The 18,927-nt window shown below is 40.4% G+C and overlaps 1 protein-coding gene across 2 annotated transcripts; it reads left to right on the top strand.

Annotated features, from left to right (window-relative positions):
* LOC139154751 (RAD52 motif-containing protein 1-like) lies at window positions 1-12,321 on the top strand. 2 transcript variants are annotated; one of them, XM_070729699.1, is made up of 7 exons: window positions 1-175; window positions 2,496-2,675; window positions 3,586-3,702; window positions 5,757-5,922; window positions 8,766-8,855; window positions 10,421-10,509; window positions 11,483-12,321. In XM_070729699.1, exons 1-7 carry the CDS (start codon window positions 92-94, stop codon window positions 11,561-11,563), a joined length of 807 nt encoding a protein of 268 aa, XP_070585800.1. In that variant the 5' UTR covers window positions 1-91; the 3' UTR covers window positions 11,564-12,321. The 2 variants fall into 2 exon arrangements, with proteins under 2 accessions (XP_070585800.1, XP_070585802.1); XM_070729701.1 differs by lacking the exon at window positions 8,766-8,855 and having other exon boundaries at window positions 8-175.
* The last annotated feature ends 6,606 nt before the right edge of the window (window positions 12,322-18,927 follow it).

Raw genomic sequence — 18,927 nt, 5'->3', positions numbered from 1 at the left:
AGTACTGAAGTTCGTGACATTCATTCGCCTCCTTTAGGCGGGAAGGGTGGCGGGGGTTGTATGTCTTCCCCGCTCTGAATTTACCCTCAGCATGGCAGAGATTCTGGAGTTCCGCGTCCCTCCGGGGAATGGCCAGACTCTTCTAGTCTTGGGGCTGGAGTCGGATGCGTCGGAGGCAAGTAACGAAAAAGCAAAGCTGGGTTTTGCTCCAACCATTTCCGTCCCCGAGTGTCAATATCTTTTCAAAGTTTCCGGACGCTTTTTCAATGTATTTGTGTAAGCAGCGGTTGCTATCTCCGTCCGCTTCTTCTTTGTTAGAATCTTTATTGGCAAGGAAATTCTTTGTTGGGAACCGTGTTTGAAAAACGCCTTCTTCCCGCCGTAAGCGTTGGATTTGTTGACAGCAACCCTCCTTTATCAACGTGGGAATCGCTGGTCTATTTATTAATTTGATTGATTGATTGATTGATTGATTGATTGATTTGTCCAATACACAATGAGGGTTTTAGTGGGTATACACATAGTAAAATACATAATGAAGGTTATAGAGGATATACTCATAGTAAAATATATCTAAGAAAGAATAGAAGAGAATATATAGTAATAGAACATATCAATGAAAGAATAAAAGAAGAGATATAAAAATAGAAGAAAGGTATAGGAGATATAGAAGAGCAATAGGACAGGGGACGGAAGGCACTCTTGTGCACTTGTACTCGCCCCTTACTGATCTCTTAGGAATCTATAGGTCAACTGTGGATAATCTAAGGGTAAAGTATTGGGGGTTTGGGGATGACACTAGAGTCCGGTAATGAGTTCCACGCTTCGACAACTTGGTTACTGAAGTCATATTTTTTACAATCAAATTTGGAGCGGTTAATATTAAGTTTAAATCTGTTATGTGCTCTTGTGTTGTTGTGATTGAAGCTGAAGTAGTGGCCAACAGGCAGGACGTTGCAGCATATGATCTTGTGGGCAATACTTAGATCACGTTTAAGGCGTCTTAGTTCTAAGCTTTCTAGGCCCAGGGTTGAAAGTCTAGTCTCGTAGGGTATTTCTGTTTCAAGTGGAGGAGTGAAGGGCTCTTCTGGTGAAGTATCTTTGGATATTTTCAAGGGTGTTAATGTCTAAGATATGATATGGGTTCCAAACAGATGAACTGTATTCGAGGATGGGTCTGGCAAAAGTTTTGTAAGCTCTGGTAAGTAGTGAGAGATTGCCAGAGCAGAAGTTACGTAGGATTAAGTTTACAACTCTTGAAGCCTTCTTGTTGTTGCACTGGGCTTTGGCACTTAAATCTTTTGTTATTAGTATACCAAGGTCTTTAACCGAGTGGGGGTTATCTGTGAGGAGGCCATATACAATATAGATAACATTGTGATGCATTGTGATGCATTGTACAGGGGCCTCTTATAAAAAGAAAAAAGTCAAATACAACATCAGGATAGACATAACCAGCTGAGGCTGAAGCTTCATCTAGTGGTGGCAACATTTACCTCCAGTCCTGACCAGGATTAGAAATCGGGACCATGAGGAGGAAGAGAGCTTCAACTACTTGCTGCCCCCACACAATGACAAGTGCATGGCAGCCCAAACGGGGACCTTCCTGGGTGTGGATGAGAGGCGGCCTGCTATTGGTTCATCACTAGTGGTCGGGATGAATCCTAGAAGGTGATTGGTCAGTGAGCATTCCCTGTGCCTCCACTCTTCCTGTCGCTGATAGCTGGAGGGATTGTAGGGGGAATGTTTATGTTCGGCGGCTGGTGGTGGGCCGAATAAATGGCCATAGTTTGGGAACCCATGTTTAATTTCGCCACGGCACACCTGACCACTAGTGCCCCACGGCACACTGGTTGAAAAACACTGATTTAGACAAACGGTAGCAGCGACTGCTAGGTTCCACCCACCCACCCACCCACCAAGCAATCACCATTTTCTTTTTTAATCCTCTGCGCATGCGCAAGGCCTTCTACGCATGCATAGAGGGTGAAAAGGCATGCAAGCAGAACACGCACTTCTGAACCTATAGGGAAGGTAAATAAATTTCACTGCTGAAACAAAGTCAATGGAGAAGCCAGATTGATTTAACAACCATGTTAGTAGTTTAATAATTACAGTGAATCGCTTAACAACTGTGGTAAGAAAGGTTGTAAAATGGGGCAAAATTCAACATCTGTCTCACTTAGCAACAAATATTCTGGGCTCAATTGTGGTTGTAAGTTGAGGACTACCTGTAATCTAGAGATTACAGGTATGCATGCTGGAAGTCATCAGCCAGCATGAAACTGAACCACTATTCAAGATTTGCCCAACAAACCAAGAATGACCAGTACAGTATTCAGTTTGCTTTCTGTCCAAGCCTAATCAACTTTCAGGAAAATTGTGACTCTTAGTTGCTCACAGCCCACGATCTGAGACCCGTTGGCTTTTTCACAATTGCTGTCTTTTCTAATAGATTCCTTAATCTGTTTGCTTCCCCCCCCCACCCCCTCCAGCATGCTCTCCATCTTACATTCTCTGCCTTTGGACTGCTTTATTCTGTAAGTCTCCACAGAAATGCTTCAGTAGCTGGGCCTGGCTATCATGCCTTTGTTAAGTTCTACTCTGCCCGAGATGCTAGCAAGGCACAACAAGCTTGCAACGGGAAGTCACTGTTTCAGAAAACTGCTCTGAAGGTATGTCACTGCATAATCTAAGATCATGGAGTCCACAGCTCATACTAGACTATGATTTGCTTAATGGTGTTTTAAGTAATGAAATATAACTGAAAGTCATGAAATGTAGTTTTGTTTAATCAGTTGTTATATTGGTAACAAAGAGTTTCCTTTCCAATTTCTACATGTTTTATTGAAAAATATTAATAAACATTTAAGAAGAGCAAAAAATTATATAAAATATGTCCATTTTTTAAAAAAACAATTTTTATTAAGTTTTATACATTAAAAAAGATAACATTCAAAAACATATCAAGACAAATACAAACATAAATCCAGCTATTTTTCCAGTAAGTTAACATTCAACTAATTTCTTCTTATTCATACGTTATAAACTTTTATATCTATACCTATATTCTAATATACAAATTTTTATTATAGGTCTGTTTTCCTTTTTTCTATCCATTTATACCACGTTGTCCAGATATTATAATAATCCGGGCCTTTTTTTATTATTTATTGCCATAGTTAGCCAATCCATTTCTGCACAATCATATACTTTCTTAGTTATTTCACTATCCTCAGGTATTTTTAAATCATTCCATCTTTGTGCATATACAATTCTCGCTGCAGTCACAATATGGAGTAAAAGATATTTTATGTTTCTTGAATAAGTTTTTCTTATAATTCCCAATTTAAAAAATTCCAGAATGAACTCAATATTAATTATTGTCATTTCCTGTAACCAGTTATGCACTTTTTTCCAATATTTTTTGGCTTCAGGCCCAGAAAAGGAAAATATGTATATGGATTATTGGTAGTATCTTCCCTACTAGTTCTTAGTAAGAATGAAATTCAATTTTTGATGGCTTCATTTCCTTTGGGAGAAAATCAGGAGGTTCTAATGAGACATCAAATTCTTGTTTTTCAGGTTTGCATTTGTACCAGACAGAGGGACCTTGCAAAGCAAACATTAAACAGTTACAAAAGCCAAGAATTAGCCAATTACTACCTTGGTTTCAATGGTTGGTCCAGTCGCATCATCACTGTAAGAATGACTTAGATTTCCATTTTGTTTCTTATTTTTCTATTTTCTAACTAAATATAGCAATAACGACACAACTGGCTCATATGCCATTTCATAGTGTTTTACAGCACTCTATGAGCAGAGGTCCCCAAACTTGGTAACTTTAAGGCATATGGACTTCAAGAATACTCCACTTGGTTGGAGTTAAAGTCCACACATCTTAAAGTTGCCAAGTTTGAAGACTTCTGTTCTGAGCAGTTTACAATGTCAGCATATTGCTCCCAATAATCTGGGTCCTCATTTTATTGACCTCAGAAGGATGGAAGGCTGAGTCAACCTCGAGCCTCTTAGTGTCAAACTCCTGGCAGTGGGCAGAGTCTGCCTACAATACTACATTCTAATCACTGCACCACTAGGACAAGAGAGGACATTGTTTAGTAGTTGACCACATGTGATGAAAGTGACCTAAAACTTGCCACCGTTTGACACATGTGTAAATTACCACAATCCAGTAATTGATTGATTGATTGATTGATTGATTGATTGGATTTGTATGCCGCCCCTCTCCGGATATGTCAAACAATTCCCATTTTCCCTATCCAAAGTGGGAAATTATTCTACTCCAATGCATCTAGAAAACAGATAAGGAAGGTGTAATTAAATTATAGGTTATACCAGTGTTTCCCAACCTTGCCAACTTGAAGATATTTGGACTTTAACTCCCAGAATTCCCCAGCCAGCGAATGCTGGCTGGGGAATTCTGGAAGTTGAAGTCCAGATATCTTCAAGCTGCCAAGGTTGGGAAACACTGGATTATACTCCGCAAACACAGAGAGATGTTTTAACTTACTCTTTTTGATACATAGTTTAAATATTCGTTTTTTACTTAAAAGACTGTGATGTTCTAAGTTTTTTTTGGGGGGGGGGGATATTGAGGCAAATCTATATTGGTAATTGTACTTCTTTTTTATTTACTTATCCATTTAGATAATTATTTATTTAGATTTGTTTGCTGCCCATCTTATCACAGGATGACTTTGGGCAGCATAAAGTGTTAAGGATAAAAACATCTATAATATGAATAAAATACTATAAAAGTACAAATTATCAACTAAGAGATGTGGAGGAGCAGGAGGAGCAGGGAGGTTGATGGGATCACTTGTTAAGCACCACCAGTGTGCCACTCCCCTATTAAAGCCCCAGGCTAACTGGCAGAGCCAGGTTCAGGCTCTTGCCTAAGGTCAGGATGGTAGCTGTTGACTTCGCAGTCAGCGCATGTTGTTCCAAAGGACAGGAGCAACAGTAGAGAAGCCTGTTCTGTACCCCAGCAACCAGGACGATGGGGCCTTCGGCATGCCTCCTCTGCTAGCATGGGTGGGGCAGACCAGTCCCATTGCGATAGACAACTCCTCAAGTAACCTGGAATTACACCATGAAGGGCTTTAAAGGTGACTACTGACACCTTGAATTGCACCCTGAAACATACTGGCATCAAATGCAGCAACCGTTAAAAGGACCACTCTATGGGCCCCAAAAGATTTATCCTTACTTGTAAGCTTTGATTGAGTTTTGCCCAGCCATCAACTTTGGTCATTGCTTTTATATGGTGTGGCCCTGTAGTCCTTTTCTCTTCTGAGGAAAGGGGTTATATCTATTCAGAAGCTAGTCCAAGGTGTTTTTTTTTTAAATACCTTGAAGGCCTAGTGAAAGAGATGAATTCCTTCCTTCCTTCCTTCCTTCCTTCCTTCCTTCCTTCCTTCCTTCCTTCCTTCCTTCTCTCCCGTCCTCCCTCAGGACAGGGGAGCAGTTTTCTATTTGTTCTCACTCTTCTGACTTGTTCAAGACTCTGTCTATGTGTGAAATACCAGGTGCTTCTTGTTCCATGAGTATAGGGAGCTGCCAAGGATGCAAGCAAAACAAGAGCTTGGTTCATGACACAGAACACTAATGTACATAATGCAAATGTTCTGCAATGGAATTAGGCAAAGGGGGATGAAAAAGAATCCAACGTAGGATGGATGAAAGGCTATGGACTCTTGCTTTCCTTTCTGTATATTATTCACATAATGGAACAGCTGCAGAAAGTACCTGGCTTTGAAGATGATGAGAAAGAAGAAGAAGGAACTTTGTCCAGGCACCATCATTCAAAGTATCTTTGTGTGCAAGAATTAAGAATCCCAGGTTATGACATTTATACCAGAGGGATTGGTGTGGCTGAACTTCATGTGAATCCCAGTCAAGGTAACATGGGAATGGAGAGGGTAGAGAAGACTAGAATGAAGTACCCAAAGCAGTATTAAAGTAATACTGTCACTTACAGTGCAGTCATAAATGGGGTTTTTCCTTTCTTGGGTGGGGGTTTGCCCACTGAAAGAATCACACTTGGGGATGATGAACGGCTGTTAGGAACTTCAATGACATTTTCATTTCAATAAAAATCACAGCTTCCTTTGATATATGTTAAGATGATTTAGTGTTAAATGCAAATTGAGACTGGGTTGAAAAAGTGACTCTTAATTTTTGGAATCTACAGCAAGTTTAAAAATGGCTAAATAACCTGAGTGGGTTTAGTTTTCTTGAGTAGTCTCACTCAGTCCAGTATCCTCTCAACTACATTGGGGAACAATTTCCTGAAGTCCCATCTTTTGGAAAGTCTAAGAGTTTGTAGAATATTGGAATCACCGGAAGGTCCCAAAGAGTTGGTCTCCTCCGGGACCTGTCAACTAAACAATGTTGTTTGGCAGTACCCGGGGGAAGAGCCTTCTCGGTGGCAGCTCCGACCCTCTGGAATCAGCTCCCTCCAGAGATTAGAACTGCCCCCACCCTCCTTGCCTTTCGTAAACTCCTTAAAACCCACCTCTGTCGTCAAGTGTGGGGGAACTGAAACATCTCCCCCTGCCTATGTAGTTTTTTGTGTATGATATGACTGTATGTATGTTTTCATATACTGGGGTTTCTTGTTTTTTAGACTTTTTAAATGTATTATTGTTATTTTAGATTCTAAGTATTAGATTTGTCATTATATATTGTTTTTATCATTGCTGTAAGCCGCCCCGAGTCTACAGAGAGGGGCGGCATACAAATCTAAATAATAACTAGTGCTAACCTGATTGAAGAAAGCTTGATTGTAGATAGATTGAAATGTATTTGAGTATAAGATTGAAATGTGCTCCATTATATTTATGCTGCATGTCTTTTAAGGAGTCCCACAATTAAAAAATCAGGAGATTGCGAGTTCTAGTTTTTCCTAAGGCATAAAAGTTGACTCAGTGACTTTGAGCTAGTCACTCTCTCAACCAAACTCACCTCACGTGATGAAGGGAAATGGTTACTTACACCACCTTGATAGGATATAATCACCATCTCCATTATCCTTGTAAGTAGGTTAAACAAGGTGATAACTGAAATAAGGACATTAATAAAGTCACAATAGTGCACTATTCATCAAACTGATAATGCTTAGTTTAATGTGCAGTTTCATAACCAGATAGTGCTCAAATTCATTTTGCTCTAGGCTTAAATCTATTACACTGGTAAAAGATTGTTAAACCAGTGTTTGTCACATAAAAAGGTTAGTGTAAATAAAATATAAGTAGATCAATTTGTATTACCGTATATACTCGAGTATAAGCCGACCCGAGTATAAGCCGAGGCACCAATTTTTGCCACAAAAACTGGGAAAACGTATTGACCCGAGTATAAGCCGAGGTTAGAAAATGCAGTGGCTACTGGTAACTTATAAAAATGGAAAACAATAAAATTACATTAATTGAGACATGTTTTAGAATATTTATTTTAAAGAAAACCAGTAAACTAGCTCTGTAAATTTAAAAGAGGGTAAACAAATTAACAATATTAACAATAAATTAAAAAGTAAAAAAAGTAGCTCGATCAGGAAGCTAAAACCTAAGAGTTAAAATCCTTCAAAACTGGATTCCTTCTCATCATTAATTGGATTTACATTATTGTTCTGTTTTTATATATGCTGTGAGCCACCCTGAGTCCTTGGAGAGGGATTGCATACAAATCCAATTAAATAAATAAACAAACAAACAAACAAACAAAAAAATAAGTGTATCCAAAGAAGAGCTTCAGCATTAGCTGCTGTGAGGTTATCAGCATAGAAAACCAGATAGATAGATAGATAGATAGATAGATAGATAGATAGATAGATAGATAGATAGATAGATAGATAGATAGATAGAAATAGATAGATAGATAGATAGATAGATAGATAGATATAGATAGAAAGATAGATAGACAGACAGACAGATAGAAAAATAGATAGATAGATAGATAGATAGATAGATAGAAAGAAAAATAGTTAGATAGAAAAATAGATAGATAGAAATAGATACAGATAGATGATAGATAGATAGATAGATAGATATAGATAGAAAGATAGACAGACAGATAGAAAAATAGATAGATAGATAGATAGATAGATAGATAGATAGATAGATAGAAAGAAATAGATACAGATAGATAGATAGATAGAAAAATAGATAGATAGAAAGATAGACAGATAGAAAAAGAATTCCTGTCTAGCTCTGCCTCATAACACATTATTAGATCCTATCCAAGCAAGGACAGCAACTACCACAAAATACCATTTTTTAAACAGTTTAAATCCTTTCAAAGGAGGGGGAGGAGAATCTGACAGCAGGGGGCCTTTTTAATCCGACTCACCATTGCAAATGGCTGCCTTCTTTGCTTGAGCTAGGGAGAGGAACTACGGCGTGCGAGAGGGGACAAAAGCTGGTGCCTCCTCGCTCTGGCTCAAGCAATGGCGCCCTCGTGTGGTGACTTTGTCAATGACCCGAGTATAAGCCGAGGCTGTGTTTTTCAGCCCATTTTTGGGGCTAAAAAACTCGGCTTATACTCGAGTATATACGGTAATTTTTTTTTTCTTATGTCAATGGTTTTTATATATTGAATCAGAATTAAATTTGAACTGGCTATTGTGTCAGGACTGCCATTTTTTTTGCCAGGGCAGGGCTGATATTGATTCAAAAACTTTCATCAGTGCTTGAACTACCAAGAAAATCTGAATTAATCTGTTGTTTTGGATTTATCTCTTTCAGAGTTTCTCACAGCCTCCTGCAATACTCAGAAGATTGCAGTGCAGCAAGCACTTTCCGATGCATTCCGGAAAATTTTCTTCATAATCTTAGGCAAGACTATCCACCTTCCTTATCCCTTTGTACTTCCCTCCATCTCCCATCCAAGAAAAATGTTTAAATATTTTATAATTAAATATATATTCCAAGGGTATCAAGATATTTGCTTGCTCTAAGTCACACCTCCGATTTCTTTTTTGAGAGTGGCTTGTTTCATATCTTAACCAGATTTCCTGAATTTATACTTTGCTCTAGACCTGTTTGTTTGCAGCTTAACAAACGTGGGGAACTCAATTTGGCTTGTTCAATAAACAATGGTTAAATAGATCACAGCTTACTGTAATTTGTGATCCTTCTGTCAGAATGAACAGCAGCAAATGGCAAATAAAAATAGAAGTGTTTTTCCATGCAGTGTTCTTGAAATTCTCGCTTAATAAGAAAGAGAAGTAAGATTGTATAAAAGCAAAGCTCGTTGTAATCATATTTGTCATGCTAAATTGTGTTAAAGCAATTTTTTATTTATTCTGAACACACTTTCTCTAAAATGTCCTTAATTGGCTCAAATTGTTCATATCATCTAATGTAGCACTTTCAACCAATAGATGAGTTGGATAAGAGTTTTCGTTATTCCAATTAGATATTGGCAAGTTGGAGAATACAAGTTGAATGCCCTTTTAACATACCCTTCTCACTGTTGTGAATACATTTATCTGCTCTATACTTTGACTTTTTCTTCTCAATGTATTCAGCTTCATGCTTCCAAGTATCCCTTCTCTGTTCCTCCTCGTCTTTCTATTTGTTTTCAAAGAAACTTTGTTTTTAGTCATGTCAATAATTATAAAATAACTTCATCCTCTGATTCTTCATTTCTCTCATGTTTCTTACATCATGGGAACTCCTATTTGTTTATTTATTTATTTATTTATTTGGATTTATATGCCGCCCCTCTCCGAGGACTCGGGGCGGCTCATAGCATGTACAGAAAAACAGGAAACAATAATAACAATCCAATTATACCTTAAAAACAATCTTAAAATTCTAATTAAAAACTATCAATATTATTCATTCAGCAGTCAAACTAAGCATTCATCGGTCAGGGGGGAAGGTCTAAGGAACCCCAGGCCTGGCGGCAAAAATGAGTTTTTAAACTTTTTCGGAAGGCAAGGAGGGTGGGGGCAGTACAAATCTCTGGGGGAAGCTGATTCCAGAGGGCCGGGGCTCCCACAGAGAAGGCTCTGATTCATTTTGTTAGTATATTTATCTTGCTGATATTCATGCTCATACCAATATTTTCCAGTTGATCTTTCTTTTCACTGATTGTCATATTTCAGGGGCACATTGCTGTTGATTGTTATTGAGAAACAACTTGTCGCTCAGGAAATTATGGCCACAAATCTCTCCTATCGCATCTAAATTAACCTTAAATCTTACTTTCAAACAGACTTTAAGCAGATTATAGTCAATGATTATAAAGAGTTTAGAAATAATAAGAAAGTATTGTTAATTTTAATTCAAAAAATTTAAATTGAGAATATAAAATCCTAAATTTCAGAAATGTTTCAAAATTTGTATTCATTTAGTTGATTTGTTCAAGTTGAGCTTATTTTTGTTTATTTCAGAAAATGGGAAGTTGGCAGTGGAGTACAGCTGTCCTGAGAATGACCCCATTGATTGTTTATCAGAAGAGGAACTCAGGGGTCATATTCAAGTAAACAAACACACTTTTTAAATGCATTTGCATACCCTCAAGTTGCTTTCTTTTTTTCCTCCCCCGTTATTTTTTTATCAATGAGAATAAAATACATACAGAAAAATGAAAAGCAACATTGTTCACATACAATATGGATGTATATTTTTAAAAAATATATAAAAACAAAACCAAAGAATTCACCACTCACAATCCTTCAAGGTGGAAAGTCAGCAGTGCTGGAGTGCTAAGAAGAGCTGATGAGTGACCAGTTACACACCATAGCATCTCTGGTTTCCAGCCACTTCCATCAGTACCTATTTGGTCCAAGTCTGATAAACTGATAAATCTTCCAGCAATCATTGCATTCTAAACTTCTCATGAGACATAATTACTTCTATTGGTTCCTTTCAGCTTCCACACACTTACGATACTGAGGGATGAGATTGCTAATTGAAAGCAGGTTGAAATATTATGATGCTTGTGGTTTGGAATGATTAAAAGACTGGTGGGATTTTTTTGGAGCTAAATCTGCAATGCTAGAGTAGAACATTAAAACAAGCAGTCGGTCTTTTAGATTGTGTTTGCGTAGATAAACCATATTTTTAAAATAGTATTTGCAGAGTGCAATAAGTCATGATTTGTTTAGTTATAGTTATTGACAGCCACAGTTGATTGGGTTCAGTAACTACCTGCTATAGTTTTTAAACTAGGCTGTAGAAAATTTTGTATGATATTTTAAGATTTTATCTGAAGTAATGAGAACTTTGAATTGACAGAAAAGGAAAAGAAGGAAAGACCAAAAAAAAGAATGAAATAGTATGTAGAAAGAGCCCATTCTTGCTTTTCGGGGCTTCTGTTAAACTATGCAGAAAGCATCCAAGAGATTGGAATTTTTCAAAGTACACTGTATTAAAAAATCTGACAGTTGAAGAATTCAGCCTTTGCAAATTATCCTGTAAATGATCAAAGTGTTTCTTCCCTCTCTTCCCAGGTTACTGAATTGTCACTTTCACAGGTAGACTCTCAAGAAGAGGAAGAGATCCTGTGCAATTTTAACATGGATGGAGAATAGCAGATTATTGACACATATTCTGTTTTCTTCTTGCTGATCTGGAAGGGTTTCCTGTTCTTTACTAAGCACATTATCCTTCATCCTGGAACTGGATCTGTTTTTAGAGTGTTTGGGTGTTGAAGCTACTAAATACAATCTACCAATCAGAAGATAGTGCTCTTCCAAGGAAAGACTAATTGCCTATGTATAATTAGTGATGATTGGAAAGGCAGTAGGATTTTTCCAGTTTTTATATTTTTCTAGTAAATGGCTTACTGGTAGAAAAGATCATTTGACTATATCCTTTTTTTTAATAGGCAGCAAAAAATGGATACTAGCTTTCTATCAAAAATGTCCAATAGGGAGATTGTTCTCCCCCACCCTCAAATCACTGTGAACTGAAAGAACAGGCCAATAAAAATAGAGGAAACTATTAAAAAGAAAGGAAGAAGCAAGAGACATCTTTTCTCCATTTACATTTACACTTTTTACTCTCATTTTAGCTCCCATTCAATCTCATGCCATCCCAGAAATAAAATGTATGGGGGAAGCTATAGTCAGTTTGTGAGCCGCCCCGAGTCTGCGGAGAGGGGCGGCATACAAATCTAAATAAACATAAACATAAACAGTATGCTTGGGGTTTATGTGCGTCAGAGAGGTTTCTGCATATAAGAAGAATCAGTGGATATAGAGCGACATTACTCAATATTATAAATGGGAGCATACTATTTTACAGGCAAGTAATTTAAATTGATTATTAAATGAAATAATTATTTTGTGCTGCCTTGTCCATTTCTTGTGCGTAACAATAATAATTATAGTAAAGCACTGTTGCAAAATGATGTGATAATTTTAATCACCCCAAAGCTCCAGCAGTCATTTACCAATTTTCACTTTAATGTTCTTTGGAAAAATCTTCCTATGGAAATCAGGCTGGTGTCCCTAATTAAGATAAAGTTGTTCTAGAAAGCATTTTCATTTATTTGGGATGGGTTTTGTGAGCCGCCTCCTGAAGCGATTCCCGTAGCCTTCCCAAAGGCTCGGAACCGCCAACGCTCCTCCGGTGCCGCTCCGCCTCCTAAACCTGCGGGGTGGAGGCGTCCCCCGGCCCAGCACTTCCAGAGGCCGAAAGGCGCGGCTCTCTTCGGGGTTGGAAAGAGGAGAGGCGGCGACAGAGGCGGCGGTCTCCAGATGAGTATATCGCCGCCCCCCCCTCTGCTCCAGCGCCTCCCCCCCCCTCCCTGCCTGCATCTTCGCTCCATAAGACGTGGCTGATTTTTCATCCTACTTTGGGAGGAAAAAAACTGCGTCTTATGGAGCGAAAAATACGGTAATTTAAATTGATTATTAAATGAAATAATTATTTTGTGCTGCCTTGTCCATTTCTTGTGCGTAACAATAATAATTATAGTAAAGCACTGTTGCAAAATGATGTGATAATTTTAATCACCCCAAAGCTCCAGCAGTCATTTACCAATTTTCACTTTAATGTTCTTTGGAAAAATCTTCCTATGGAAATCAGGCTGGTGTCCCTAATTAAGATAAAGTTGTTCTAGAAAGCATTTTCATTTATTTGGGATGGGTTTTTTTTTGTTATTGCTATTTTTTTCCATAGTTGTCCTTTTTAATTTTCCCAAGCTTAATTTTATATTTTTAGATTTACGAAAGATATCGTAAATCGTCCCACTGATTGTACTCATGTGAGCCTCCAAGAATTGGGCTGCTTGCAATAAATAAATTAGGTGCAGAGAAAATAAGTTGGATGTTGTACATGAAGTTTCTGTTTTTATTTATCTGCTGTTTCTTTTCAGGATGATTCTGTAAAATTGCAGGCTAATTCTGCCCATGGTCTGGAGTTCAATCCTGATGGGCTCAAGATTGACTCAGCCTTCCATACTTTCAAGGCTGGAAAAATGACGACCCAGATCTTTGGGGAGAATATGCTAACATTATAAAATCAGAAAATGTTATGTAGCACTGTGAGAGGGTATACAAGTCTTAGGTGCTACTACCCTCCTCCCTCTACTATTTATCTCTCTTTTTTCTAGCCTGGCGTAATTTGCACTGATGTCTTTTAGTATCAGAAGAATGATACAGTGATCCCTCGATTAGCACGGTCTCGATTAGTGCGAAACGCTACAACGCGGTTTTTCAAAAAATATTAATTAAAAAATACTCCACGGTTTTTTTGCTATACCACGGTTTTTCCCACCCGATGACGTCATACGTCATCACCAAGAGTCACTTCTCTGTCTCTTTCTCTTTCTTTCCTGTCATTCTCTGCTTCAATCATTTTCTCATTTCTCTTTTTTTCTCCCCTTTTTTCTATCATTTCTCTCTCTCTTTCTTCCTCTCTCACACTCTCTTCCTCCCTTCTCTCTCCCCCCCTCCTGCAAGTAGAGGTCGGGTGTGTTACCGGGAGCTGGAGGTGGCGTGGGGCCGGACACTAGGTGCTGGGGAGGACAAAGGAGTGAACGTAGCTACTGCCTCTCAGCTGCAGAGCCGAATGGGGGCGGAGGCAACAGCGGAGCCCGGCGCTGGGGCCATGCAAGGCTGTTCATCCAGGGGGGCGTGGACTGGCAAGTCGCCCTCCTTTCTCTCTCTCTCTCTTATACCACACCGGTAACAGGGAGAGAAAGAGAGAGAGCGGAGGGCACCTTGCCGGTCCACGCCCCCCTAGATGAGCGGCTCCGCATGGCCCCAGCGCCGCCCAGGCAAAGGGGAAACCCCAAGATCGCTTGCCGCTTGCCGTATTGCAGCGAAGGAGGCGAAGCAAGGCTCCAAGCTGCAATACGGCAAGCGGCAAGCGATCTTGGGGTTTCCCCTTTGCCTGGGCGGCAGGAAGACCCAGGGAAGGTTCCTTCAGCCGCCCAACACCTGATCCGCTCCGCAGCGCGGCAGCAGCGAGGAGCCGAAGATGGGGTTTCCCCTTTGCCTGGGCAACGGGGAAACCCCATCTTCGGCTCCTCGCTGCTTCCGCGCTGCGGAGCAGATCAGCTGTTGGGCGGCCGAAGGAACCTTCCCTTGGTCTTCCCCGCCGCCCACACGCAAACTCCACCATCTGTGCATGTGCGGCCATGAAAAAAATGGTGCGCATGCGCAGATGGTGTTTTTACTTCCGCACCACTATAACGCGGAAATCGATTAGCGCGGGAGGTCTTGGAACGTAACCCCCGCGCTAATCGAGGGATCACTGTACTACAATCTGATTTTCCAGTTGATATATACAGTATTCCCCACTATGGCTGGGACCCGCCAAAAATAATCTCTGTGATCTCATGAAATCATGCTCCCAATTCAGGGGCCTGCTGATGGTCGGAGGGCCGGTAGCGATGGCAGCACAAGGCTTCACCCACCCGCCTGGATGCCACCAGTTGGGTTCTTTTATCCTGTGTGCATGCGCAGAGGGTAAAAGAGCCCAAATTGTGGCATCCGGACATGTGGATGAAATATCGCACTGCCGTCGCTACCAGCTCTCCAACCACTGACAGGCATGCCCGAACCGGGAACATTTCACCCCTGCCACTTCCTATATTGTTGCCATAGTTCTGGCAATTCCTGTGATAATCAGGGATCATGGTAAAAGGATGTCACAACCAACGGAACCTTGGGATACCTTCCCTATAACCAGCCTCACTAGTGAAACCTCCATATGGAATGATAGGAATGTGGTTGCTTGGTAACATCAAACAGTCACCTCTAGGCCGGATGCCATTTTTAAAGGCAGCCTTTACTGGGGCATATGAAAAAGATGGGATGGGTTGCGGTCTCCGCTACTCCTTTCTTCCTTCTAATTTTACTGGTGCCTCTTCGGTGGTTGGACGCCGCGATACCATTGTGCCCAGCCTTTTGCCATTGTACATTAAAAATCCTCAACTGCAGGAGCACTACAAATGTTCCTAGTCTCAGCCATGTGCCTATTCCAAAGCCATTTGATCATCCCTATGTTTTTGTCATGCTGTGAGTATTTTAAGTCTTGGAAGCAACTACCACACCTATAATTGAGAAGGGAAGTCCACTTTAAAGGAAAAATTTAGTTACAGGTGAAAGAAAGAAGAGGCATAATGTTCTCAGGATACAATAAGCATAAAGGTGAAAAATTATACATCCTGAAATGTATAGGTCTTGATCATAATGCCACATTGTGGCTTCTTATGTTTTGGCAACCAGTTTGGTGAAGCTAGCCACTGGTTTGTAAACTGCATTTTACGATTTGATTGATGCGAAATCAGCTAAGCTGGGGTTTTTTCATATTTCGACTTGCCTTGTGTAATATGTGGACCAAATCATAATTTATAAAACATTGCATATTGTGGATTGTATTTTATATGGCCCTTCATGCTACACTATTGATCCTTTTTTCATACAAAGAAATTGATAATTTTGTATTTGTAGTTTGCATTGTATTTGGCTCTTTGTGTTATACAGTATGATTGTGTACTATATGCAATGGCATTTTCTGTACATGTCAACATTGGTTTCCTGCTCCCCACAATTATTCTTAGCGTTTATCATCCCCCAGTATGATAAATGTGAAGTAGCAGTGACTGCTTTTCAGAATTGGTTGTGTGGGAAAGCCTTCCTATGGATATCAGCCTGATGGCATTCAAACAGATCAACTCAGAATAGAGCTGGAAGTGAACTTGGAGGTTTCTAGTCCAACCCACTGCTCAAGCAGGAAACCCTATACCAGTGGCATGTGGAGCCATATCTGAGGGCACATGAGGTGTTGCCCTATGTCAGCTCCAGCACATGATTTTTGCCCTTTTCGGCCATTTTCACTCTCCACAGTTTTCAGGAAAGCCTAGTGAATCCTGGGACCAGCAAAAAATAGCCTGACGGGCCTACTGGAAGTCTTGAGGCCTGTGTGGATGCATGGGGGGGGGGGAGGGGGGAGAGATTGTGGATAATCACAGGGAGGGCATTGCATTATGGGTATAAGCTGCCTCTTCTTGGTAGAATCCCTTCAAGTACTAGAGTACTGCTATCATGCCACTCCCAGTCCTTTTCCTCTAGTAGTTTCATCATACCATTTGAAACTGTTCTTCATAGGTTTTTATTTCCAGACCTTAAATAATCTTAGCTGCACTTTGTTATCACCCTTCTCCATTATTTCTCCCTCTTTTCAAGCATTGGGTAATTTGCAGTGGGGACTTTTAGTAGCTGGAGAATGATAGTCAGGCCTTACAACCTGATTTCCACTTAAAATATGCAGTATTATCTACAGTGGCTAATCACAAATATGAGTGATCTCGTGAAATCAACTCATTATTTATAAAAGCGACCACCACCTGTATTGTTACTATGGTTCTGGCAATTCTATGATGTCAGGAATCATGGAAAATTATGCCACAACCATGTGCCTGTTTCGGAGCCATTTGGTCATCCCTATGTTTCAGGGATCCACGTTACATAATGTGGACTTTATTATTTATGGCCTTCATGTTATGTAAATTCAATCCTAGCTGGTAACCTTTAGATCTATGTATTACATGTGAACTTTTTGGTTTGATGTCTACGGAGATTCTCAGGCATCAACATCATGGCTGTCCCAAAACATGGGTTTTTTTAAAAAAAAGGAAGCAAGACCTTATTTGGCAGAGAGTACAGTGGTCCCTCGATTATCGCGAGGGTTCCGTTCCAAGACCCCTCGCGATAATCGATTTTTCACGATATAGTGGTGCGGAAGTAAAAACACCATCTGCGCATGCGCACCCTTTTTTTCCATGGCCGCGCATGCGCAGATGGTGTTTTTACTTCCGCACCTGGGAAGACCCAGGGAAGGTTCCTTCGTCCGCCCAGCAGCTGATCTGCTCGGCAGCGCCGCAGCAGCGAGGAGCCGAAGATCGGGGTTTCCCCGCCGCCCACGCAAAGGGGAAACCCGGATCTTCGGCTCCTCGCTGCTGCGGCGCTGCCGAGCAGATCAGCTGCTGGGCGGCCGAAGGAACCTTCCCTGGGTCTTCCCCGCCACCCACGCACCGCTCAAGAGCAAGAGGGGGAGAGATAGAGAAAGAGAGAGAAGGAAAGAAAGAGATGAGAGAGGGAGGAAGAGAGTGTGAGAGAGGAAGAAGCAAGATAGAGAAAGAGAGAGAGAAAGAAAGATGAGAAAGGAAGAGAGTGACGTCATCGGGTGGGAAAATATTTTTAATTAATATTTTTTTTGAAAAATCGCAATATAGCGTTTCGCGAAGATCGAGATCGCGAAAATCGAGGGATCACTGTATTTTTTTCCTTTGTTTTTTCTCATTTAGTAATTGTTTCCTATGCTCCTCCCTTATCATCTAGCCAAAGATGATATACAGAGGCTAGGATTATTATTTTTTAAATTTATTTAATTTACCCTACTCTAAAAGGTGGTGTGATTTTGGGCCTGTCATATTCTCTCAGCTCTAGGAAGAATGTTGTGGCAAACCCCCTCCTAAATTCTGCCAAGAAATATTACAAGTACTAGTACAGGCAGTTGTATGGATTCATTAATGACTCAAAGACATTCAAAAGCAATAGCAACCAAGTAGATTTTTTTTTTGTTACTAAGGGCAGTGTCAATATTATAATTTGTTGTTGCATTACAGCCCATTTAACATGGCCCTGCTAATTGCAAGTATGGGAAATGTGATCCAATAGTTCTGGAGACGTAATAGCTATTGTAGTTCAAAACATCTGAAGAGGACCTAATAGAAAAAAAATAATAATCTGAAACTGAAGTAGGTTCATATTTTGAACACTGTAGGCAGATGGGCAAAAAATACAACTTTGGATGTACAGTGGTACCTCGGTACTCGACCACAATTCGTTCCAGAAGTGTGGTCGAGAACCGATTTGGTCGAGTACCGAATTTATTTATCCCATAGGAAATAATGGAAATGGATTTAATTGGTTTCCAGCCCCTGTTAACTTGCTGGGAACCAATTAAATCTATTTTCTTTATTTCCAATGGGATAAATAAATTCGCTACTCCAAGCTACAGGAAAGGTGGGGGCTGCTGCAATCCCGGCAGCTTTGGGGGGCTCTTTTCCTCATTGCTTCCTTTTATTACCTGTAAGCAGCTTCAAAAACTTTTTCCCTGTGGCTGCAACAGCGGCGGCTTCCTTTCCAGTAGCAAGAGCGCCGGGAAGTCACGTAATGAAGGGAAGCTGCTGGAGCGGCAGCAACTGCTGAGATGGCTCCGCCGGCTTCCCTTCATCACATGACGTTCCCGGCGCTGTTGCTACTGGAAGGGAAGCCACCGCTGTTGCAGCCACAGGGGAAAAGTTTTTGAAGCTGCTTACAGGTAATAAAAGGAAGCAATGAGGAAAGGAGCCCCCAGAAGCTGCCATCCCGGCAGCTTCAGGGGGCTGAGGAGCTCTCTAAGAGCTCCAAGCTGCAGGAAAGGTGGGGGCTGCTGC

Source organism: Erythrolamprus reginae, chromosome Z (genome assembly GCF_031021105.1).
Source record: "Erythrolamprus reginae isolate rEryReg1 chromosome Z, rEryReg1.hap1, whole genome shotgun sequence".
NCBI lineage: Eukaryota > Metazoa > Chordata > Lepidosauria > Squamata > Dipsadidae > Erythrolamprus > Erythrolamprus reginae.
This window is presented reverse-complemented; position numbering and strand designations above follow the sequence as displayed.

Coding starts and splice junctions, on each gene's coding strand:
- LOC139154751 (XM_070729699.1), top strand. CDS start 92: ATGGCAGAGATTCTGGAGTTCCGCGTCCCTCCGGGGAATGGCCAGACT. Junction 8,856..10,420: donor AATTTTCTTCATAATCTTAG/GCAAGACTATCC, acceptor TGTTTATTTCAG/AAAATGGGAAGTTGGCAGTG. Junction 10,510..11,482: donor AACTCAGGGGTCATATTCAA/GTAAACAAACAC, acceptor CTCTCTTCCCAG/GTTACTGAATTGTCACTTTC.